This window comes from Watersipora subatra, chromosome 10 (assembly GCF_963576615.1).
Source record: "Watersipora subatra chromosome 10, tzWatSuba1.1, whole genome shotgun sequence".
Classification (NCBI taxonomy): Eukaryota; Metazoa; Bryozoa; class Gymnolaemata; order Cheilostomatida; family Watersiporidae; genus Watersipora; species Watersipora subatra.
The window spans coordinates 13,589,458-13,616,515 of record NC_088717.1 but is presented as its reverse complement, the minus strand read 5'-3'; the positions used below and the strand labels follow the sequence as shown (position 1 = coordinate 13,616,515).

Below are 27,058 nucleotides of genomic sequence, written 5' to 3'. Positions count from 1 at the left end.
TTTTTAGTGAGATATAGTAAAAGTAAGACATACAATCAGATTAGATCATTCATTCAAACTAAAAATCAAATATAATGTAATACTTACTGAAGAAGAAGAAGATCCATCCTTTTTCTGAATGGAATCTTCCTGTTGAGATACGGGAGCCTGCAATTGCAATGATTACAGTCAGGATGGTTTACTATAACCTTGCTGAGATAGTAGACTCTACATTCACAATGGACTCCAACTTAAATTGTAAATTTCAATTGCATTAGTCATCGAATCATAGAATGATATGCAAGATGTAATGCAGACAGAATAGGATATGCAATCAGCTAGAGTAGGACATACAGACAATAAGAAAAACAAATATGTTACATCACATAGTCAGACTAGGACACACAGACAGAGGAGGATATTCAGTTAAAATAATCTGTTTTAATCTGAGTAGGGATATAACATACACTTTGCTAAGATATTGGAGTTTGCAATTGCAATGAATACAATCAGCCTAGAACACATAGTTACTACTCAGAAGAGAAGATTCATTGTATCATTCCTACATAACATCTAGATTGAATTTGTAGTACTTACTGTAAACCGTAATCTTTCGTTGAGATCTTGATAGAACTTTTCACGTAAGAGAAATCGAAAAGCTTTTCGCTTCCGATCGCTTATTTCCATTCCATGAGAGCAGTAACCCCATCGCTTCACACATTTATCTACACATTGTAATCGTTCTTGAAATTTCCTTTTTCTGTTGTCTCTGGTACTCATTGTGAAGTTATGAACTGAATTGAAAAGGCATATTCGCTCGAAGGTTTTATAACAAGTAGAAGTGTTGTCGCGGTTCAATAATTTTGTGATCTAATGATATATATAAACAGTTTTCGCGAAATTCAATTTCGCGAAATTCACTTTCGCGAAATTCAATTTCGCGAAAATTGACTATATAATATATATAATGTGTAATTTTGCGAAATTCACTTTCGCGAAATTCAATTTCGCGAAAGTTGACTATATAATATATAATGTGTAATTTCGCGAAATTGAACTTCGCGAAAGTTGACTATATAATATATATAATGTGTAATTTCGCGAAATTCAATTTCGCGAAATTCACTTTCGCGAAATTCAATTTCGCGAAAATCTGTTTACTATTTTCGCTTCATTAATTCCTTTGGACACACCCATCATTCTTCAATTCACTATATAAGCGTTGCATAATCTGATGGAATATTCTGCCTCATTAACCATCTCTTGATGCCTACTTATATTTGAGAATTTGGGTCGATCGAGTGTTGATACCATAAGGCTTGTATGCTTCAGCTAGAATTCTGTTAGCCGGCTACTCGCGATTAAGTTCGTTGAGTGTCGCTGTTTTCAGGGGCTGTTGTGTGGACAAGCGCCTTGGCATTCGACCTGATTGTTTTCCTAGGTTTACCTATGGAATTCTCCTGTTTGGTTTGGCTTAACCATTCCATAACAGTCTCTCGACCAGTAAATAGATGAAGATGATGAACTAGTAAAGGGGCATACATGGATTAATATGTGGATTATTTTGAGGATAGCTCCAACTCAGTGTGAGTATATCAATATATAAAACTTATATCAAAAAGTAAATAATATTCGGTTGTATTTGTTACCAACTTTATTTCGATATAAAGTATATATGTATATTCAATTGTAAAATATAGAAAAAAAAAATTTATGTCAGATCTTCTAGTAATTTAACAATTTGGGAAGTTCCTTGAATATGTACATTGTCAACACCTTCATTTTCTTCGTTATTAAGACTTTTACTAATTTTTTTTTCATTCCAATCATATCTATCTAGTATAGTTTTTCGAACTACATGATCTCGTGTATCTGTTTCAGAAATTTTTAGCATAACTGTTAGAAAATCTTCTATTGAACATCCTCTGCTCCAAAATATTGCAAAGAGAAGACAGTAATCTCCACATGTTGTTGAAAGAATTGTTTCCAATAAAACAACCTTTTTGCCAATCAGGTGTAACCAATAAAAATAATAAAAAAAATTTTTCTTTTGCTGAACATTTCCATCAATTCGCGGTAATATAAATACAGACAATCAGACGGTGTATCGACTCATCAATAGGGTTTCACTTTTTCTTTTAATTACAAATCCCACACATCAGCTAGGCCAATCAAATTTTGTTTCCAATGAAACAACCTTGTTGCCAATGACGTGCAACTAAATTTTTGGTTCAACAATTCCATTTCTAATTATTTTTTCAAAAACGGTAAAACCAGACCGTTATCGTCATGACAATAAGAAACACACCGAGTTTGTTCAACGCAAAGAAAAGCGTCAGGAATTTTGTGAGAGTAAGAGTTGCTAAACAATTTTACACCTATCTTGTGGAGAATTTTGTTCTGAATAAGATACATTTAAAAGTAAAACGATATATGTTTTCATTTTTTGAGATATTGCTTAAATACTAACGGTATATCGGATTTTTTAGAAAATCCGTTTGAATTAACTTGGGCAGAATAATCGTTTGGTCAACAATTAACGTGGTAGCGAAAGAGTTAATATACAAGTGAGCAGTGATTATAAATGTATATATAATGATAAAATGTGAGTAAAATAAAAGCTACTGAAGATACAATAAACAAAGCTAGGATTGTGCTAGTCCATGTTGATATACAAGGGAGCAGTGATTATAAATATATATATATATATATATAATAAATCGTGAGTAAGATAAAAGCTACTGGAGATACAATAATCAAAGCAGGATTGTACTAGTCTATGTTGATGTACAAATGGGCAATGATTATAAATGTATATATAATAATAAAATGTGAGTAAGATAAAAGCTACTGAAGATACAATAAACAAAGCTAGGACTGTGCTAGTCCATGTTAATATACAAGTGAGCAGTGATTATAAATATATATATAATAATAAAATGAGAGTAAGTAATGTGAGTATATATAATAATACATTTTATTATTATATATATTTATAATCACTGCTCACTTGTATATTAACATGGACTAGCACAGTCCTAGCTTTGTTTATTGTATCTTCAGTAGCTTTTATCTTACTCACATTTTATTATTATATATACATTTATAATCATTGCTCACTTGTACACCAACATAGACTAGTACAATCCTAGTTTTTTGTTTATTGTATCTTCAGTAGCTTTTATCTTACTCACATTTTATTATTATATATATTTATAATCACTGCTCCCTTGTATATCATCATGGACTAGTACAATCCTAGCTTTGTTTGTATCTTCAGTAGCTTTTATCTTACTCACATTTTATTATTATATATACATTTATAATCATTGCTCACTTGTATATCAGCATGGCCTAGCACAATCCTAGTTTTGCTTATTGTATCTTTAGTAGATTTTATCTTACTCACATTTTATTATTATATATACATTTATAATCACTGCTCACTTGTATATTAACATGGCCTAGCACAATCCTAACTTTGTTTATTGTATCTTCAGTAGCTTTTATCTTACTCACATTTTATTATATATACATTTATAATCATTGCTCACTTGTACATCAACAGGGTCTAGCACAATCCTAGCTTTGTTTATTGTATCTTCAGTATCTTTTATCTTACTCACGTTTTATTATTATATATTCATTTATATTCGCTGCTCACTTGTATATTAACATAGACTAGCACAATCCTAGCTCTGTTTATTGTATCTTCAGTAACTTTTATCTTACTCACATTTTATTATTATATATACATTTATAATCACTGCTCACTTGTATATTAACATGGACTAGCACAATCCTAGCTTTGTTTATTCTATCTTGAGTAGCTTTTATCTTACTCACATTTTATTATTATATATACATTTATAATCACTGCTCACTTGTACATTAACATGGACTAGCACAACCCTAGCTTTTATCTTACTCACATTTTATTATTATATATACATTTATAATCACTGCTCACTTGTACATTAACATGGACTAGCACAACCCTAGCTTTTATCTTACTCACATTTTATTATTATATACAATTATAATCACTGCTCACTTGTATATTAACATAGACTAGCACAATCCTAGCGTTGTTTATTGTATCTTCAGTAGCTTTTATCTTACTCACATTTTATTATTATATATACATTTATAAATCACGGCTCACTTGTACATCAACGCGAAAGTGAATTTCGCGAAATTGGAATTCGCGAAATTACACATTATATATTATATAGTCAAGTTTCGTGAAATCGAATTTCGCGAAGTGAATTTCGCGAAATTGGATTTCGCGAAAATTACATATTATACATTACATAGTCAACTTTCGCGAACTTGAATTTCGCGAAAGTACTACATTATATATATTATATAGTCAACTTTCGCGAAATTACACATTATATATATTATATAGTCAACGAAAGTTGACTATATAATATATATATTGTGGAATTTCGCGAAATTCAATTTCACGAAAGTTGACTATATAATATATATAATATGTAATTTCGCGAAATCCAATTTCACGAAAGTTGACTATATAATATATATAATGTGTAATTTCGCGAAATTGAATTTCGCGAAATTACACATTATATATATTATATAGTCAACTTTCGCGAAATTACACATTATATATATTATATAGTCAACGAAAGTTGACTATATAATATATATAATGTGTAATTTCGCGAAATTCAATTTCGCGAAAGTTGACTATATAATATATATAATGTGTAATTTCGCGAAATCCAATTTCGCGAAATTGAATTTTGCGAAAGTGAATTTCGCGAAATTACACATTATATATATTATATAGTCAACTTTCGCGAAATTACACATTATATATATTATATAGTCAACGAAAGTTGACTATATAATATATATATTGTGGAATTTCGCGAAATTCAATTTCACGAAAGTTGACTATATAATATATATAATATGTAATTTCGCGAAATCCAATTTCACGAAAGTTGACTATATAATATATATAATGTGTAATTTCGCGAAATTGAATTTCGCGAAATTACACATTATATATATTATATAGTCAACTTTCGCGAAATTACACATTATATATATTATATAGTCAACGAAAGTTGACTATATAATATATATAATGTGTAATTTCGCGAAATTCAATTTCGCGAAAGTTGACTATATAATATATATAATGTGTAATTTCGCGAAATCCAATTTCGCGAAATTGAATTTTGCGAAAGTGAATTTCGCGAAATTACACATTATATATATTATATAGTCAATTTTCGCGAAATTACACATTATATATATTATATAGTCGACGAAAGTTGACTATATAATATATATAATGTGTAATTTCGCGAAATACAATTTCGCGAAATTGAATTTCGCGAAAGTGAATTTCGCGAAATTACACATTATATATATTATATAGTCAACTTTCGCGAAATTACACATTATATATATTATATAGTCAACTTTCACGAAATTGTATTTCGCGAAAGTGAATTTCGCGAAAATGGATTTCGCGAAATTACATATTATATATATATTATATAGTCAACGAAAGTTGACTATATAATATATATAATGTGTAATTTCGCGAAATTCACTTTCGCGAAATTCACTTTCGCGAAATTCAATTTCGCGAAAGTTGACTATATAATATATATAATGTGTAATTTCGCGAAATCCAATTTCGCGAAATTGAATTTCGCGAAAGTGAACTTCGCGAAATTACACATTATATATATTATATAGTCAACTTTCGCGAAATTACACATTATATATTATATAGTCAACTTTCGCGAAATTGAATTTCGCGAAAGTGAATTTCGCGAAAATGGATTTCGCGAAACTACATATTATATATATTATATAGCCAACTTTCGCGAAATTGAATTTCGCGAAATCTGTTTAGCTGATTTTACAATTTCGTGATCATAAATTACACAAGTTTAATCAACCATAATATTGATTCTGCTTACTATATAAGCAACGAGAAAGAATAAGTTTTTCATCTCATTTTATTTATAATAGTTTACAATGTGTGCTCGAGACAAAAACGTGGATAGACTCCTAACTCAGACAAAATGCATCGACACGTGTGTTGAGATATGGGGCTACTGCCCTTGGGGTAGAGAGGTAGATCCTGAAAAACAGAAGGCTTTTCGATTCAAGATCAAGCTTCAAAAGAAAGTAAGTACTACATTATAATATTTTACTAAATTATATTTTTGATTAAAGGAAACTTGAGAATATAAACTACATATTAAATATATTTCGAATTATAGGGTTTGCTTAAATGAAACAATTAAATTATACAAAGTAATTTTGGAAATTATTGTAGAAATCATTGGTCATGCAGCAGCAAAGAGAGGAGTTCTTTCGTAACTTCGATGTTACATTGACTTTAAAAGTAAGTATTACATTATATTTATTTCGTCTAATATCGTTGTATAATGATAAAACATGTAACTAAAGATCAAATACATTCAACAAAATTCACTCCAATTGGTATGTAGGAATGTTAAAATGAGTATCAATCTGTGAAAACAGTAATTAATATTTTGTATAACTCCACTTTAAAACAAAAGGAGTTGGAATTGAAATTCAAAGTAAGACCTGACTGTGTTTTAATTTGTCTGCATGTTCTACTCTGACTATAATCAATGCAATTGTAGGATCCTGGGCATCACCGAACTAAATATAGTCCTTTTCGGAGAAGGCTTTATGAATTTGAATCTTCAGTAAGTAGTACATTATATTTATTTCTTTATTTTAACTGAATATCCTCCTCTGTCTGTGTGTCCTAGTCTGACTATGTGATGTAACATATTTGTTTTTCTTATTGTCTGTATGTCCTACTCTAGCTGATTGCATATCCTATTCTGTCTGCATTACATCTTGCATATCATTCTATGATTCGATGACTAATGCAATTGAAATTTACAATTTAAGTTGGAGTCCATTGTGAATGTAGAGTCTACTATCTCAGCAAGGATATAGTAAACCATACTGACTGTAATCATTGCAATTGCAGGCTCCCGTATCTCAACAGGAAGATTCCATTCAGAAAAAGGATGGATCTTCTTCTTCTTCAGTAAGTATTACATTATATTTGATTTTTAGTTTGAATGAATGATCTAATCTGATTGTATGTCTTACTTTTACTATATCTCACTAAAAATAATGTATGTTTTGATTGTAGACAGTTCATTCTCATTCGACAATGAAAGAAGAAGAAGAAAATTGGGATTGAATGAAATTCAATGGTCTTTTTTATATTATGTTTTAGCATTTTTATATACAAAACTTTTATTCAATAACATATCCATTGATAGTAAGTTTAAATCCCTATGATATATCATCAAATAAACTATATAAAATTTAATCATAATATCATTTCCTTAACTCATTACTGTCTTGATATACAGAGTTTATAATCTTTGTTTAATTTCTCTCTGAATTCCTTCAGATTGCATGCTCCGTCAATTCTGAAAAGTTTTAATCCTGATGAAGACTTAGAGTTCATGTAAATCTCACTTCGATCCAATATCATGAGAGCTGGTGTCAACCATTGAAATGATGAGGGAATGTTATACTTTTGAGGATCGATGATCGAACATAATACCACACGCTCTCCCTTACGTTCAACGAAGAATTGCAACGCAATCTCACAATTGTCATTTTCTTCAGACTTATTTGCTTGTATTACTTCTAACGAAGCTGGAATATCCAAAACTTTTAGATCAATCCATTTCCATGGTTCTTGCATTTCCTCGGTTTTAAAAACTGTTGCAATAGGTGACGTAATTTTCTCATCTCCTTCCATATAATTTTCCTTGGATTCGAATAACCGCTTTACTACCGAACTTTTTCTTGATGATCTTCGTAATGACGTAGTTCTGTTCAATCTAGACTTGGTTGGTCTTCTATACTCTCTTTGTTTCATATTCAATTGGGAAGTTCTTTCAGAAATAATGTCGATATTCATACTATTGGAAGTTGACTCCTCAGAAGCTCCAGTAACAATCAACACTAACTAATAATACTTCATCAATTTATACATTATCTTTAAAAAAGTAGTGGAACCATAACAGCGATGGATAATTTCAGAATTTATGAAGTTTACAATCAAAATGAATATTCGTTCGCAGACACATCATTCTCATTCGGGATCGGAAAAAAGAAAATACATACAAGCTCCGACGATCTCGAAATCCATCCGCCACCGTCCGTCAACCCATCGCCACCAAGCTCTCCGTCAATCCCCGAAACGGCACGGAAGAGCGACCTCTACCGGACGCCAACGAAATCCGATAATCCCAAATACAACCGCGAATCGTCTCGCGGCCCGACTCACCACTCGGCCACCGACACCACCACCGCGACGTCACCAACCAACTCACACCATTACTCGCACCACGAATCACACAGCTCGCCATGACTCACACCATGACTCAACACCGCCTAGCTCCGCCCCCCAACTGTCAATCAAACAGATCCTGATGTGATGTCACTTCCTGCTCCCTAAGCTCCGCCTAGTGTGTGTAGATCTGCTCTCACTATACTACTTGCATTGTTTTCTGATGACATTTGATTTTCCAAAAGAAAAATACTTGAACTTCTGCTCTTTGCAGCTGACATGCTATCTAATAATTTATAGACTAGCCCTGAGATTCTATTTGCAGATACTTGTAGTGGTATGGATATCGCTGTAAGTCTAGTTTACGTGGTTATAATGGCCATCAGCATTTTTTGTTGGCTATCACAGGGTTTCCTATATTTTTTTTAAAGTTATTATTGCGACTGGGTGCCTTGGTTGTTTGCAGCGGTGTGTGATTGTGTGATACCTATAGCTTTGTATTATTTTTTCAAGGTTTTAGGTTTGTTATTGCAATTGTTGGGACAGCCTATTTTGCAACTAGCATTTTTTTAGTTTTTACAAACTAGGAAAAGTTTAAGCAGGCTTAAAATCAATTACTGTGTTCTTTTTGTCTTTCCCTATATGTTAAAGTTTACAACAAGCATTAGTTTGGCTAGTAGACAATTTACAAGAGTAATTGTCTTAAAACACTTATGATGGTTTTTCTTCAATGTCACAGCTATTTATCAATTTTGTTGTTGTGCAACTAGTTGGCAGTAAATCTTGAGCTTTTGGTAGTTGTCCGATCCTAGTTCTTATCTTCATAACTTGCAGATTTTGAATGGTTGTGTAGCAGTAATAATCTCTCTGGACTTCAAGTGCTTTATATAACCAGTTCTATCTCAGACAGATGATTTGTTTCAGAATTGATTATATTCGCTATAGGTATGCAAATGCTTAGGGGTCTTATGCTAACTTTAGCCTAAGAGCCCTAATTTTAGCAGACCTTACTTTCTGTCCTTTGCGAAGATAAGCCATCAAAACCTGGTTTACAGTAAACACAATTTGAAAAATTACAGACATAAGGTGAATACAAACACTGGCGTCATAAAGATTTGAATGTAATACAATGCAAAGGGTAATATTAGACTTATTCAAATTTTCCCACCATGTTTAGCCTATATGCACATTGTCAAGCAGCCCTTTTACAATTTATTTGTTAACTTGGAGTTATTTTTAAGCATTCACAATGCTAAAAAAGGTTTTTATCAACAGTTACCAACAAATCTATTTAGAACTTTCATACTTTTTATCTTTCTTAGTTTACCATAACTCAACAGAATATAAAAACTATGATTACTATCGGTAGAATAGGTAATCTGTCAGGTGCATACATGTAGATGTTACAATACAAGGCAGTTTTGTATTCAGAAAAAAATGGTTTTTATTCAATTAAATAATGGAAGAAAAAAGAATGCTTTGGTACACAGAAAATATAGTTTTTCACATAAGAGAGATCTGTTCACCCAGAGTTGGAATCTATTCCAAAAAACCAGCTGGTCTTATTCAATATCTCTTGTCGCTCTCGCTTGATGAAAGCGGAAAACGATGAAATGCAATTTCCTATGAAGAAATCAGCCTTTGCCGCAATAATAAGATCGTACTGAGGGATATCTGGATCAGCATGTATGGCCTTGACACCAAGATCTGATAGTCCATGTTCGATATCTGATATTAATGGGTATTGATCTGTGAGCACGTATATGTTGGTGATTTTTGTAAGCAAGACCGCTTCTCTGATCCGCCTGCAATAAAAATTTATCATAAATATTATATTTTCATTGCTAAATGATAACACGATGAGTATTCTATAATAATATTACAGATGATATTGCAAACTATGCATTAAATACCGTTATGAAAATTTTGTTTCAGGAAGAGAAAATATTCATAAAAAACCTAAATACCCGAGGTTTGGTTTAACCTGTCTTGAAAGCAGGACGGACAGCCTGTTTATCAGTTTCGTTACCAGAAATAGTAAAAAGGATTATAAAAAGACCAATGTTAAAGTATATAATACTAAAGGTAGTTCCTAACCAAGTTCAATTTAACATCACATTAAAAATAATTATTAGGCCCAGAAGAGATGTTCAGTGGGTGCACATTTATGAAACCTAAAATATAATTAGCAACAGGGTCTCAGTTAAGAACCCCAAAATAGAAACAAACCTATTACAGGCAAATTAGGAAACAATATAGTACACAAAGAGAACACAATCCAGGACACACAAACAGGATATTCTGTAAAATGTATGACAATTATCTACCGTAATTTTCGGACTATTAGCCGCTACTTTTTTCTGACGTTTTGAGCCATGCGGCTTATATAAGGGTGTGGCTATTCGGTAGTTTTTTCTTTCACAGCAAGGGCGCATTAACCATAATCTCCGATTAGTGCGCTTCTAGCGGTGAAAGAAAAAATGAACAATTTCTAACGGTACTGTTCCGTTAGGCACTGGGTTAAAAAGCGTCGGTTAATACGGAACAGTGCCTAACGGCACTGTTCCGTTTTAACCAGCAAAGTTGCTGCCGTGTTAAAAAGCACCGTCTTGAGTTCTGCGGCATATGTATTGTTTTATTATCTTTTTTTTTTCAAAATAAAGCAGATGCGGCTTATATAGGAGCGCGGTTAATAGTCCGAAAAGTACTGTATATATTTCTCAAAGTTTGTCATCTGTTTTCGGTATGTCCAGCTATTGCTACTGATATCTTAGAAAAATGACTCCGCATCACAGAAGATTTGAACTCGGACCCTCCGGCCCACCAGTCAGACACCGTACCAACTCAGCCACACAAACTTGATCACTGCACTAGCGATATATGTCGCAATATGGAAGCAATCACGCGACGGCTTTGCGTACTACGCAGGGTGATTGCCGAACATCACAGAGAGGGTCACTCTTATTAGCACGCTTACTCATATTATGCACCGGCAATGTGCCAATCTAATAGCAAGTGGCAGGCAACTCTCATTGTTTATAAGCTGATTTTTAATACTCGGGCAACGCTGGGTTGCACAGCTAGTATATGTATATACAGCAAAAACTTAATTAGTAAACTTATAGCACACACAGAAATAAACAAACACCTTCATTTAAATGTTAGAATGGTAAATGTTTTTAATTACTCGTGCAGTGCAGAGCATTCACCTAGTAGCTAAATAAAATGGGAAACAAGACGATTTATGAGTATTACATACTGAAGCACATGAGCAACATCAGGCAAACACATGTTCATGGACAGAGGATGTTTATTTGAGTATCCAGTGCACTGGGGAGAAGACATGAAGGTGATCCTCTCAGGCACATGTGAGCAAGCATTGTCCCAGTCAGGCCCATTCCGTAAGTGCACGGCTGCAGTAAATAGTACATATTCATTGACAGTGAAAATGCAAGACAATTATGAAGGTGATTTTGAGACCTGTTCATGTCTGTTGGCTTGAGACTCATCTTCAATACAACAGAAGTTAACATATTTTTATGACTTGCCGACTTACTTCCAATTTTCACTAACAGAAGCAAATATAACATAGCGATTTCAGCTGAGCTATGTTGAAGGAGTGTTTATCAAAATATTTCAAGCCCGAATTATGATTACCATTACTATTTTTTATGTATGGGATAAATTTGAGCAAACAAATGTCTTGACATGTGGAGTATTGAACTACATAGAAAATTTTTCATCTACATTGCAATTTTGTCAGTAACAGTAGAAAGACTGATAGAAATAAAAAATACAACAAACAGCACAACATATATATATAATTTAAGGTTATTAAAATTATACCTGATGTAAGTTATGTTGTGTATTTATATAAATGACTCCAGCAATAACTTATGCATTGCTGAGCCTCCTATTTCATGGGTCATTAAGGTCATTGAAGACTTCTTATCAATTATTACTTTATTGATTTAGCTTTCATGTTCATTTTATTCTATTTATTATTGTATTATTTATTATTACATTTATTTTAGCTTTATTTTCATTTCTCTACTACTGAATCCCATATCATCATTGTGTGTACATATCACATACATATCATACATATCACATAGGTATACATTTTCACATGTTTTGGCCAGTTTTTATCCTTCACACGCATGTGCATATATACCTTCTACCAGGTTGATAAAAATACTTGTTTGAAAGTCTGTCTGCTTTTGAGAACCGGTCTCTTACACATCTGATTAGCACCTCAAGAATGTGTCTTCACGTGCATTAAGGACAATTTCCCTCAATGAACACATTCATGGATTGTCTTTGTGGAAGTTTTGTAGCAATTTGAGTTGGTAATCTACATGAACTCTGCAGGCTATCTGATTGAATATAAAAAATCCTGGGTAACTTAGTAAGCCAGGCTTACTGCTAATAATCTTAAAATGCATTATTTCAATTTAATACGATATGTAAATACTTCAAGTGTTTGTCGATGTTATTAAGCTCTGAAATGATGTAAACAAAATACAATGTATACGTATAAAATAGATTACTTGAACATACAATAGGTTTGACATACCAAGCAATTAACTGAACAGAACAATATAGTGCGTCAAACACTATATGATTTATATATACTATTTAGATTCTTTAGGGCACAGATAAAACATAATGGAGCTATAAAAACACAGATGTTCTAATAATGCATATATACATTATTAGAAGGAAGAAATTAAAGAAAAGAAGACTGGAAGCGATTAAAATTATGTTAATTATTTGTAACGGTAAAAAAAAAGTTTCAAAATTTGAACAATTTGCTTTTTAAATACCGAATTTTGGTCACAAATTGAGGTCAGACGGGACACGAGTAATTGCATCTTCTCACTCAAAATGCTAAAAACTAGAGTGATTTGTCTCTTTATATATTATTAAATGCTAACTAAAAGCTTCGTGCAAAAAAACATCACTAAGAAGCTGTCATACAATCTTACAGCATCGAAGCATATTTTAAAAATTGAATAGTGCAACATATTAAATACACTGGCAGTCTAGTGTGCGGTAGGAAACTTTCAGTAAATGTTTCTTTTAACTTCATCTATATTATTTCTGTTCGCTTCCTTTACCATAAAGCACAGAGAATAACTATTTGCATACTTATTCTAAAATGCCAAAGGCGCTTGATTAGTGCAGGTGTTACAGTGTAGGGCTATTAAGCTGAATGTCCTGAACAAAACAATCTTTTGTCCTAATCTCAAACCCTGGCTTTGGCCAGACACCGCTATTATTATTGTAAACATTTAAACATGAAGTTTAAAAAAATTTTTTGTTTTACCATCTAATCACAAATTTGTAAGAACAAACAAACATACCAATATAGCTCTCATTCTGGAGATGGCTGTAAATGAGTCTACTGGCTGCCTCTACCATCTGATTTGACCACCATAAATATCTCTGCAACTTCACATTCTCCTATACAAAAGATGAGTATATAAAACGATCACCAGATATCTCTCGGAGAAATTCTTTTAACCACTGCACCAATACAGCGGAACCATGAAGCCACACGGCATTAATTCTCTCCATCGTTGGCATCGTAAGGTGAAAATGTCGTATAAATGGGTATTAAAACTCAGTAATTATTTAATACAAACACCCCCTGGTAAAAACCATCAACAAATTTTATAACTACTGTTCATATTAAAAATTAGTAACAGAATAGCATGTTAACCTTAGTAACTATAGTTACCTACAGTAGCTTTAGTGTATTTAGTGGTTATGATTCTTACTTCTTCCTTTAAAGTCATTATTAATCTTAGTCTAACAAATTAAAGTTATATTTGTAGTTATATACGTATAATGAATTAAAGTTTATAGCAAATTTTATATTAAAGACTATATTAAACGACATTAATGTCGCACCACCTGCAAAAGGGTTAAAGACTAAAATGCACAATAAATTTTCACTTTCGCTTGCTTTTCACCAATTTCCGTCTCACTCACACAATATCAAGCATTTACAAAACATGAAGAATGATGAACTGATAAAGAGAGCGAGCATGGTATCTCTTTGGGTGTTGTGTGAGGGATATCGTTGAATAACATATCGGTATCTTCATTATTCGAAAGTATTCAGCACACATACCGCCAAATGTGAATTTCAAAAGACACTTTTGTTGATGTTGTATGGCGAAAAAAAATGCTGTAGCAAAGATATGAAAAAAACATTTTGTTCCACATCTTAAGACAAAGAAAACGTCAAAGGGGGATGTCGTAACCAGGAGCGCACTGAACTAGTTGACAAAACTGACCTCCAGTACTGGGTACTTGGCTGGCGCCCCTCTGAATGCCAGCACTGGGTATTTGTTAACCGGGTAGAGCTCTTTCCAGGAGTCAATGTCTGCAGCTGAGTAAGTCAAGTGGTAAAACTCCGTTGAATCGAAGTCAACATTTAGGTGATCCCAAAAGTCTGAGAAGGGGGAGCCTTGCTTAAGGTCGCATTTATCCTGTAATTTAGCAAACCTCCTGTCTCAGAAGTGATAAAAACATGAAAGTGATAAAGACAGAAACTCACTAATCCATTTCTTCTATTTTTGACGTACTAGTCAGATGACTATTTAGTCCAAGAATTATTCCAAGTTGAACAAAAATGGACGTCTGGATCGTTAAAAAACTATATGATTAGGTTCTTGTACTATGTAAGAAATTTTTTATCACAGAAGTAATAAAAACTTGCATGCTATGATATTTGTTAGTATAGTAGACTAAAATACTATTATTATCAAAAATAGATTTGTAGAAAAGATCGACCAATACCGATCGAGGTACTTCCCCACCATATTTGTGCCAATATCGATACTAGGATCAGGGCTTCTTTACTAAGAACGATTGTTTGGCAGAAGACTATCGCACATTATCTAACGCAGTCGATAATGTACGACAGTGCATTACACAAAAGTACTAAACATTGTAATAGGAATACAAATGAGACTAGCTTTGGTTTAGAATACTACAACACTGAAGAATAACTAGGAGGCTAAAGTAAAATGTGGACATGATCATCATACCTGGGTATAACTTCCATGTGCCGGTTTGTAGCAAAAGCCCACTCTCTTACCGACTGGCCACACTTGTGGTGCTATATCCTTGATAAACGTATCAGCTGTCACAACCTTCTGGTGAGTTTGCAAGATGTCTATGTCAAACCACTCATCAAACTCTACAAAACCCTATATGACATACCTGCTAAGAAATTCACACATATTTATAAATTATAATCATGCCAGAACTCGGGCAGAACTCTTCTGCTCTCATCTGTTACTATTTTTGTTTTTTTTAAAGATTTCTCAGAAATCTTTAAAAATTTGAAATCAGCAAAAATAGTAGCAGGTGAGAGCAGAAGGAACAGGGGGAACAGAAAGGAACAGTTGAAAAAAGCAAAACACAACCCTAAACTACTTAAGTTTAATGCAGACAAAGTGAACACTACAATAGAAATGGTCCATTCTAGCAATGACGTGTTTATTCTGGTATCTACTCTTTTTTTTAGTTTCTTTCTCATACCAATTTATGTTAGCAAGTTTTTTGCGATAGATTTGTTTCAGCTTCTTATTTGGAGCTGCAATATTCAATGCAACAGTGTAGTGATGTAGTCCAATTTCCTACTCGGTAAATTGGCTCCAACGAAGATAAGCTAACTTCAAGATGCAGATATCTACAGCTACTGACACTCACATAGAATAGTTTCAATTGTTATAGTTATACTGTGTTGAGTACCATACTAGTGGCATACTTGAGTACCGACGTGTATTAACTGTTGCCTGATGTATTCGCTAACAACTGAATGAGACCTTGTCTTGCTAATGCAACAAGCATGGATAGTCTCGGGTCGACACCAACCACGAAAGCTTCCGTTGATACTCCTACCAGAGTACCATATCAAGGAGCAAGGAGAGGCAGAAGCCTGTTAGCCAAAGTACATACCAAACTTACAAGGTAGTATGAGCTGTGGGCTCTGACTGACATTGAGCCATCAGCAAAGCTTGCCAACCTATAGCTATATAGATATGCGATTGGTGAGCAGAGAGGAACCAACTATAGTTGTCGGAGTAAGTAGCAAAAGTGTGATCCGAGAAGAGCTAGCATGGCTGTATATATAATCAATTAAAAAAGTTCTTACTACTCATAATGAGCACATAGAATGAATCAAACTTATTACAATGATGGGTTTATTATGTGTGCGCTCAACATGCATGCATATGGGCATATAGTGCACATTAACTGAAGAGGCAATTTAACAATAAATAAAACCATTATCTAATCTATGCAGCATAATCGTACAACATGTATGAGATAAGGAAACACGCAGATGTTTTTGTCCATTAACATCGAGCAAACTAATGCACTTCATATGAAGTATAGCTTTGTAAATTATACAGTCAGAATTAATTCCGAAACCAATAAAAGCCACCCAGCCCTTTATCATCTTATGTTAACTGCATTAATACACACAAACAGACCAACAGACTAAGTGAAAAAAGTTTGGCACATAAATCAAAACTTAGCTTATTATTCTACCGTGATAATCACAATACTAAAAAAATCCATTTTTAAGCTAGGTTTTAAGTGTTGCCACAGTTTATTACTATGAGCATAAATTACCCACCTAAAGATAAGTTTTGGCAACTCTTCAAAAATGTATATCCTAATATCATTAAACTTGTATGTTGTTAGCGCAAGCTTTTTGATAGTGCGGCATCGCTATTGTTTGTTTGTGAATATTATTTATTGAGGTTTTCATGAGAAAATAGTGTTCTGTTGACCTCAAAATAGTGTTCTGTTGACCTGCTATTGTCTACTCTTTTGTCCGACTGTAATTTGAAAATTGATTCAAATTAATACCTTTGTGTTAAATTCACTCTTGAATCTTGCATTTGATCGAGAGCCTATAGAATTTATTGTAAGAGCCAGAACGGCTCAACAGATGGAAGCTGGGCAATCTAGCTAACAAAAAATACTTATATAACATGTTTTTTGCAAAGCCATCAATTGAATACATACCCGCATGGTAGGCCAAGCCGGCAAGACCAAAGTTCTTCTTAATTTATGTGCAAAAGCCAAAGAACCTAAAAGATGATCAGCTTGATTGCCAAATCTGCCCATGCAAGGACAATAAATGATGTACCCGGTATAATCATTTTGTAATGATGTAATTTTATCACATGCTGCAATTAGCCATAAAATTACTAGCACAAATCGAATTAGTAGCATTGCGGTAATCGCTTGCCCTCCTGCTTGGTGCAGTAGATTCAACAAAACCTCGCTGTTTTGCAAACTGCGCCAAGTAACATGTACTGCTAGTATGTTGGTTAATCGAGCTCGCCTCGTTGATTGGGACAGCTTGTAATGTAGGTCTGAAGCTACAAACATTGTAATTTTATTATTTCTTTTACAAAAGATTAAACATTGACCAATTGAATGATGAATCGTCGTGTCCAATGAAGGTTTCCAAAATACGAGGCCCTCCAATAGTAAAGGGACATGTACCGGAAACCATACGCGTGCGAGCCACGGATGTAAAAGAGAAATTGGACAATTTGTTATAACCGGCACTATGAAAGCATCCATTACTAACCTGTTATGCTTGCTGTGTCTAATTTTTGTTGCTAGCGCAATAAAGCCTAGAACTCTTGTGCTCCTTGATGACTGGTCTGTTCGAGATACACACTCAATCTTCTTTCGGGGATTGAAAGACCGTGGTTACGAGCTTTCTTTCAAATTAGCCAGCGATGCTTCCTTGAAGTTATCCAAATATGGAGAATTTTTGTATGATAATTTGATGATTTTTGCTCCTACTGTTGAAGAATTTGGAGGTATGTTGCTAGTATAGCATTTTATATAGTGTACATATAGTAAGTGCTTCAAAATTATAAACGGCTATTCGACCATTGCAACTCCGTAGTATTTAAAAAATAGGGAACATGTTATTCTACCTTTAGCTAAACAGTTGATTTTTAAAATGTTGTTTTAATGTGAAATATTTCCTAACTTTTTGTTTAGTTTTAGTGGTTATCTTAATTTTATCATCACACTATTCTGCAAATTTCATTGCTATATTTTGCTGCATAATGATAAAATATATCTTGTGGCGTCATAGGTACTTTAAATGTGGCTGAAATTACTAACTTCATTGATGGAGGAGGAAACATGATGGTTGCCGCTAACTCGGATGTCAGTGAAACAATCAGAGAGCTTGCTGCAGAAGTTGGAGGTGAGGAGCATCTCAATATACGTATAACCAAAATTAGTAGAATTGATATACAGTCAAACATGGATAACTCGAACTTCAAGGGACCGAGCAAAAGTGTTCGAATTATCAGAGCGTTCAAGTTATCAGAGCACTGTCACAAGACCATGTATTTACTTATTTATTAGTAGATACATGTACATATGCAAACTATACTATAAATCAAAAGCACAAATGGCTTGTTTCAAATTAAATGCTTCTAATGTAAAGTTTAAAACGTTTTTATCAAAAAGTATAGAGATTTTTCTATCACTTGAGATTGGTTTTATGTTTGAGGTGATGTTATTGCCAGGACGTTTTTTTAGATTGACATTGGCAAAACTTGATCGTTGTTGAAATGCTCAAAAGAAAAGACATCTTTTTCTTTTGAGCGTTTTACCCACGATCAATTTTGCCGAGTTTTCTTGAAGTTTATGCAACTTCAAGAAAAAGTTACCAAAGAAAAATCCCTTACTTTACCTGGGATTCGTTAACAGCAACACTCCGAGGCAGTTCAATTAAAAGTTTTACGAGGTTTAACGGTACATTGTATATCACTCACGCTTTTTGAATGGATACTTATTGAATGTACACACGTATTCTGTGTTTAGGTCAAACGATGAATAGTTTTTTTAGCTAAGACACGTATACGTTTAATAAAAACAATTCTTAAGACGTTTTAAACATTCAACATTCCGACGTTGATTCAACACGGAATCAACGTCGAAAAACTATTCGTCACGGGCTAGCCGGGTCACGCACTCAAAGATTTTCGCCACGCACATACAAAACAACATGCTGTTTTTGTTTTGTATGTGCGTGGCGAAAATCCTTGCGCGCGTGACCCGGCAAGCCCGTGCTATTAATCGTATAGCAGTATAAATCAAATTTGACCAAACCTTTAGAAAAGTCGTTGACAAAGTTATTTTGCCGATGGTGGTAATAACAACGCTTATGAATTACGAAAATATGAGGTTTACTTCTATGGCTTTGAATAAAGTGATTTTCTAAAGCGATAACAACCGTTTCGGTAGCCGTTGGGCAAAAAAACAGTTCGAATTAACAGTGTTGAGTTCGAGTTATCTATAGCAATTTATCATTAGGTGGGAACGGACCAAAGAAACTGTTCGAATTAACCATGTTTTCGAGCTATCCGTGGCCGAGTTATCCATGTTTGACTGTATTTGTATATTGTATATTTGCAGCCTATTTGTCAAGCTGGGATTGGTAATTAGGTTGGGCAATAGCCTTTTAACAAATGGCTACTAGCCATGATATTAAAGATGTATACACCTACTTTGTTTTAGTTGAATTGGATGAGAAAGATACATCTGTTATTGACCATATGTCATTTGACTCCAAGGACTGTGGCAAGCACACTAGGCTCGCTGTTTCGCCATCATATCTGATTCAGTCGGAGCTCATTGTGGGCAAAAGCAAATCACCTCTGCTATTTAGTGGTGTCGGGTATGTTGCTTAGCATGTTCCTGATTGCCCAAGTAGGAATTAACTCGTAGTTAACTTGACTACATATAGACCAATATAAAGCAACACCCTTACCATTGAGGCTCATAAGTCAGCATGTTGTATGTTTTTTCCACTTGGATATGCTATTATATAAACTTGTTGGCAAATCATTGACAAGTCATGGCAGTTTTTTTATATATATATATATATATATTCAGGAATTAAGAAACGTGGCCAAACAGTATTGGTTTTGAGAATGTTATTAGCTTTCAATATTGCTTGAGCTGGTGAACTTTTGAAATTGTACTTGAATCAAGGTCACAGCATAAGTATCACATTAAAAACTTCCTTCACTAAGCACTGATATTCAACGTTTAGGCACACGGAATAAAATTCTGTATGATCAACTATTAATTGTGGATAGTCAGCTAATTAGTAAAAAGGTTTGATTTGTGGTAGCATTCTAATTGTCAACAAAGGGATGGCTATCAAAGAATATGTTGAATTATTCTATTTATAGCCAATGCAGGGTTGGCGCTTAACATAGGCGAACAAAATGGACTGAGATATATAGCACTGCTTCTTTCGAAGCGAGTTGTAGTAGCCAAAGTTGGTACGTTTTGTGGCAATTTGCTAACCCAACTTCGGCTGGTAGTCATTTCTGTGGTAAATGTAAGGTTTTCATTATTTTTATTTGTCTTTATCAATCTTACTATAGCTACAGCACCCTGCAGCTTTACAAAAATATCTCCATGCTATAGGAATTATTTCTCTAAGTTTGTATTGAAATGTTTATCGTTTCATTAATAATATGAAGCGGTGGGAACACATTTCATAACATACAGATGGGGCAATTTGTGTTTTACTTCCTTTGCATAACAATTTTTCATTAAAATGGAACCAAATCAGCGCATGCATTGAGAGTCTGCAAATTCCAGTAATGTTTGTGACTAGTCTTGAAGATATCATTGTTGTTTTGAGAAATACAATAGTTATTGTATGTTGTTTTTCATCAGCAAAAGACTTACCTGAGAATACTTCATGCTGGTTCTTTAGCGTCTCGTTTCGGTTTTGTTACATTTGAAGGGAATATGCTTGATTACAGACATAATAGGCGACCCTCATAGCAGTTACTATTGAGCGTGAAAAACGTTTTAACAGTATATCGAGTATATATGTATTATTTATAGTCCAGCATAGCAATTACAAATTTAGTTGCACACAATACAGCAGGAGCTAAATAATATTGAAGTGTAAATGCAAACAAAAATATCTACAGCGCTGAGTGATACGCAAGTCTAATGATATCTAAGTACAACATAAAAAACAACATTCATACAGTTATCTCTTGGACACTCGCGATTATTCGGATGTAATTTTTGATGCGCTGCAAGGGCACTAGTCAAGGCCGGAGAGAGCGTCAATTTGGAGGGCGTTACTGTGTTTAGGTCTGGAGATAAATAACTACCCCACCAGAATGAGTGTGACTTAAACCAACCATTTCGTAAGGCCAATGAATGTGAGTGGGATGCCAGTCGACAAAGGCAGAGCACAATCTGAAGATGTCAAATTATCCGCTGTTTATATGTCCTTCCTTGATGAGGATTAGTTAGCTTGTTATTGTTCTCGGCTAGTTGAAAAGTCAGCTTTGATTGTTTACCCATTGTACAAGAATTATATTTTACTACGCATTATCAGAAGTAGGCATTGAATTTAGCTTCCCTCTTGCCATTATAGGATGGTAGCCGATTCTAGCAACCCACTTGTCCTAGATGTTATGCGAGGCAGCCCAACCGCCTACAGCTATAACCCAAATATGGAAGTCACTGACTATCCTCATGCCGTCGGTTCCTCTATGCTCCTAGTCTCAGGTCTTCAAGCAAGAAACAACGCCAGGGTTGTCATTTCTGGTTCTTTATCTATGTTCAGTGATGAATATTTGATGGCATCTGTGGAGAACCAAGCGGGTGTCAAGTGAGTTTGTAAATTGACAGCAATCATGCTTGCATAGAACTGATAAATTATCACTTTCCCATGTACAGATGTACTCTTGGTTTGCATGAGTCATTGTTATTCTAATATTAACCACATTTGAGTAAAAAAGTGATGAAAGTGCTAGTTTTTTTCAAGTATGTCTTTTACTCATTTTTTTAACCATAAGGAATACCTTATGTCACGGATATTGTGTTTTGAAGTCTTGTTCTTCAAAAGACTTCAAAACAATCTAGTCGATTACAAATAATTCTAGATGATTAATTTTAGTCGGCAGTCTCTGTGTCATTAAATGAATCATGGTATGGCAGTAAGAGTGACCATAGTATGGCAGTAAGAGTGTCCATAGTATGGCAGTAAGAGTGTCCATAGTATGGCAGTAAGAGTGTCCATAGTATGGCAGTAAGAGTGACCATAGTATGGCAGTAAGAGAGACCATAGTATGGCAGTAAGAGTGTCCATAGTATGGCAGTAACAGAGACCATAGTATGGCAGTAAGAGTGACCATAGTATGGCAGTAAGAGTGACCATAGTATGGCAGTAAGAGAGACCATAGTATGGCAGTGAGAGGTACCATAGTATGGCAGTGAGAGGTACCATAGTATGGCAGTAAGAGAGACCATAGTATGGCAGTAAGAGAAAACATAGTATGGCAGTAACAGAGACCATAGTATGGCAGTAAGAGTGTCCATAGTATGGCAGTAAGAGTGACCATAGTATGACAGTAAGAGAGACCATAGTATGGCAGTAAGAGAGACCATAGTATGGCAGTAAGAGTGACCATAGTATGGCAGTAACAGAGACCATAGTATGGCAATAAGAGAGACCATAGTATGGCAGTAAGAGAGACCATAGTATGACACAAAGAGAGACCATAGTAGGACACAAAGAGAGACCATAGTATGACACAAAGAGTGACCATAGTATGGCAGTAAGAGAGACCATAGTATGGCAGTAAGAGAGACCATAGTGTGGCAGTAAGAGAGACCATAGTATGGCAGTAAGAGTGACCATAGTATGGCAGTAAGAGAGACCATAGCATGACAGAAAGAGTGACCATAATATGGCAGTAAGAGAGACCATAGTATGGCAGTAAGAGAGACCATAGTATGGCAGTAACAGAGACCATAGTATGGCAGTAAGAGTGTCCATAGTATGGCAATAAGAGAGACCATAGTATGGCAGTAAGAGAGACCATAGTATGGCAGTAAGAGTGACCATAGTATGGCAGTAACAGAGACCATAGTATGGCAATAAGAGAGACCATAGTATGGCAGTAAGAGAGACCATAGTATGACACAAAGAGAGACCATAGTATGACACAAAGAGAGACCATAGTATGACACAAAGAGTGATCATAGTATGGCAGTAAGAGAGACCATAGTATGGCAGTAAGAGAGACCATAGTGTGGCAGTAAGAGAGACCATAGTATGGCAGTAAGAGTGACCATAGTATGGCAGTAAGAGAGACCATAGTATGGCAGTAACAGAGACCATAGTATGGCAGTAAGAGAGACCATAGCATGACAGAAAGAGTGACCATAATATGGCAGTAAGAGAGACCATAGTATGGCAGTAAGAGTGACCATAGTATGGCAGTAAGAGTGTCCATAGTATGGCAGTAAGAGTGACCATAGTATGGCAGTAAGAGTGACCATAGTATGGCAGTAAGAGTGTCCATAGTATGGCAGTAAGAGTGACCATAGTATGGCAGTAAGAGAGACCATAGTGTGGCAGTAACAGAGACCATAATATGGCAGTAACAGAGACCATAGTATGGCAGTAACAGAGACCATAGTATGGCAGTAACAGAGACCATAGTATGGCAGTAACAGAGACCATAGTATGGCAGTAACAGAGACCATAGTATGGCAGTAAGAGAGACCATAGTATGGCAGTAAGAGTGACCATAGTATGGCAGTAAGAATGACCATAGTATGGCAATAAGAATGACCATAGTATGGCAGTAACAGAGACCATAGTATGGCAGTAAGAGAGACCATAGTATGGCAGTAAGAGAGACCATAGTATGGCAGTAAGAGTGACCATAGTATGGCAGTAACAGAGACCATAGTATGGCAGTAACAGAGACCATAGTATGGCAGTAACAGAGACCATAGTATGGCAGTAACAGAGACCATAGTATGGCAGTAAGAGAGACCATAGTATGGCAGTAAGAGAGACCATAGTATGGCAGTAAGAATGACCATAGTATGGCAGTAAGAATGACCATAGTATGGCAATAAGAATGACCATGCCTATAAATGCATAATAACTAAGTTTCTCATGTTATATTTGTAATGGGTATACGAGTTGAGCTGAAAATTATAGCAACAATTTTTTAAAGACACTGGAACATGAAAACCTGGTGTTTATCCAAATTACTTTTTTTAAATCAGTCGTTGGCGTACTAGCCATCCCCATAACTGCACTAGTGTAATTAATGATGTTCAACGCCTGGCAGTATCATGATATTTTTTGAAAATCTAGCAGTTACATAATATTTGTTTTTCAATATGCTGTTTCATTCAACTGGACTAGAAAATTTGTTTTTTAAACTACAACAATGTATGTTATAGTGTTTGAATTTGATTTAGACTTTTGATTTAGATGTGAGTCTAATGTTCGCTCTCCATTGCTGCTTGGCAGTGGCAGCATTTTAAATAGCATCTTGAAAAGTTTATTCTATACTTGACGAACATTTGTATCTAGTTGCACGCAAGTAGTTGTGTGATTTAGGAGCTCCAAGTCGGGCAATAGTGAGCTGGTCACTGCCTTGACCGCCTGGTGCTTCCATGAGCAAGGTGTGCTCAGGTTGTCCAATGTGCGGCATCACCTGGCCAAGGACAAGTCACAGCCGCAGGCCTACACAGTGACAGATGAGGTAGAGTACTTGGTCACCATAGAGCAGTTGTCTCAAGGAAAGTGGGTACCATTTGATGGTACTGACATTCAGCTCGAGTTTGTCAGAATTGACCCTTTCGAGCGTACATATCTCAAGAGGTTTGTTTTATTATCTGTATTTGCTTACTTTTTTGTCGTCTCTGCTTATTATGCTATGTTATGTCTATGTTAGTTATATTTAACAAGTCCAACGACTTGCATTAGCTCTGAGTAAATATCTGGTGTTAGTTACTTCACTACGCTTGGCTGACAACCCGCTATACATGTAACTCTTGGGCAATGTTAGCCAGCTCCTTGGAGAATATTGCTGAATTACTTTTAGCTAAGCAGTCACTAATATGGCAGTAGAGTAAGTTAAACCTGTTAGAATGTGTGATTCACTTTCATGCAGAGCTTCAATTATTTAGGATCAGTGTGGTTGACTCATTTGATCAATAACATTTATTCAATTCCTTTTTTTTTAAATTATAAAGCTCAAGCCAGTAATTTTTATCTGTGAGCCAAGTTATGTTATATTTTCTTGGCGTAAACAATGTGATATTTGCTGGATCACTATGTGATTTCATGGTTGGTTTCTTTATTCTTATGACCAGGAGTAGTAGGTAAGCATGAAGTGTTGCTGTCATTGTTGGTATATGTGTGTATTTATGATTGGGAAATGAAATGAATGTACGGTATGTGTACAGCTTTTATGTATCTTACACTCGGCTTTGTCTAATTGGGCTATAATGAAGGTTTCTGATACAAGCTGATTAACAGCACAGGTGTATGTAAGCTTTATTTTGAATTGATTGACAAATGTTAATCACTTGCAATATGGATGTTCGCATAGCCCGGGTCTCTGTCATTTTTAGAAAGAGCGGCGACTATGCAGTGACCTTCAAGGTGCCAGATGTGTACGGTGTTTTCCAGTTCAAGATAGACTACAATCGAATTGGCTACACACATCTCAAGTCATCCACCCAGGTATGGTGGGCAACATAGAGCAGCCTTATGGATTTAAATCTATCACTTCGTCAATCAAGCGCATCAAGTTACTATTGCACAATATTTATACATTTTTAGGTGTCCGTAAGACCTTGGCAACACACTCAATATGAGAGGTTCATAGTGTCAGCGTATCCCTACTATGCATCCTCTTTCTCCATGATGATTGGAGTTGTCATCTTCTCACTCGTCTTCCTCCACTACAAGGACAGCTCGGATGAGAAAAAGAAAAAGACTGAGTAGATGTTTACATATGTAAAGTACAACTGAACGATCAAATGTTCCACTGTAGATGCAGTTAGCATATGTATAATATGTACAAATGAGCGAGTACAATGTGAATAAATTGAATACACCATGAAGCAGTGTGTCAACATATGGTTGTCTGATAGTGTTGGACAGTTGTTGGTATCTAAGGGGCAGGTTCCCAGTACACACTGAACATCATGTGTGATCTGAAGTTGCTCAAGCATCATCTTTTAAATTTTAAAAAGATACAAGTGCATTGCAGTTGCAAATTGTAAATAGCAAGTTTGTAAATTTTTGCTTGGATATCAACATGTATGTATGTAGTTGTATTAGCAGTAGCAATAGTAAACATGTCACACGATTCAGTATAGTTGCATTGCGTGCATCTACTACTGCGCAGTATGCAGTATTGATGCAGGGCAGTGTGCAGTATTGGTGCAGGGCTGTATGCAGTATTGGTGCAGGGCTGTATGCAGTGGGCAAGTTGCTAGTGTGCATTTCGGAACTAACTAGGAACTTCTGCATTAAGGTCCGGCCACACGTAACGAATTGTTCGTTCAATCTGACCGAATCCACGAATTTCACAGAATTCACAGATTTATTCTGCCGAATATCATAGATTCGTCTGAGCTGTGCATGCACACCGAATTCGTTACCGAAACGCGTTTAATTGGCTAACCAATTTTTTTAACGAGCACTATTCTAGTAGCTTTGACAAGTGATATAGTCCAAGACACGTACGACGACCCACAATAAAAGTATGACCGCGATATGACTTGATACATACGATGCAACTGCCTATATGCGCTAGAGATAGCGACTGTTTTTGGAGGTATTTTTACGCACCAAAT

General features: G+C 34.9%; 2 protein-coding genes and 1 long non-coding RNA gene across 3 annotated transcripts; 2 read left to right on the top strand and 1 right to left on the bottom strand.

Moving 5' to 3' along the window:
- Positions 1–6,299: 6,299 nt before the first annotated feature.
- Positions 6,300–7,063, top strand: LOC137405618 (uncharacterized). Its single transcript, XR_010979787.1, has 3 exons — positions 6,300–6,379; positions 6,645–6,710; positions 7,004–7,063. It is a non-coding gene; the product is annotated as an uncharacterized lncRNA (long non-coding RNA).
- A 2,515-nt stretch (positions 7,064–9,578) lies between these two features.
- On the bottom strand, positions 9,579–17,597 carry LOC137406096 (GDP-fucose protein O-fucosyltransferase 1-like). Its single transcript, XM_068092623.1, has 6 exons — positions 17,384–17,597; positions 15,391–15,552; positions 14,635–14,829; positions 13,696–13,795; positions 11,589–11,742; positions 9,579–10,134 (listed from the first exon to the last, which is right to left on the bottom strand). Exons 1-6 carry the CDS (start codon positions 17,591–17,593, stop codon positions 9,852–9,854), a joined length of 1,104 nt encoding a protein of 367 aa, XP_067948724.1. The 5' UTR covers positions 17,594–17,597; the 3' UTR covers positions 9,579–9,851.
- A 285-nt stretch (positions 17,598–17,882) lies between these two features.
- On the top strand, positions 17,883–26,334 carry LOC137407374 (dolichyl-diphosphooligosaccharide--protein glycosyltransferase 48 kDa subunit-like). Its single transcript, XM_068094011.1, has 7 exons — positions 17,883–18,195; positions 18,480–18,593; positions 19,916–20,075; positions 21,813–22,049; positions 24,807–25,070; positions 25,826–25,937; positions 26,037–26,334. The coding sequence occupies exons 1-7, from the start codon at positions 17,937–17,939 to the stop codon at positions 26,199–26,201; spliced, it is 1,311 nt and encodes a 436-aa protein (XP_067950112.1). The 5' UTR covers positions 17,883–17,936; the 3' UTR covers positions 26,202–26,334.
- Positions 26,335–27,058: the final 724 nt, after the last annotated feature.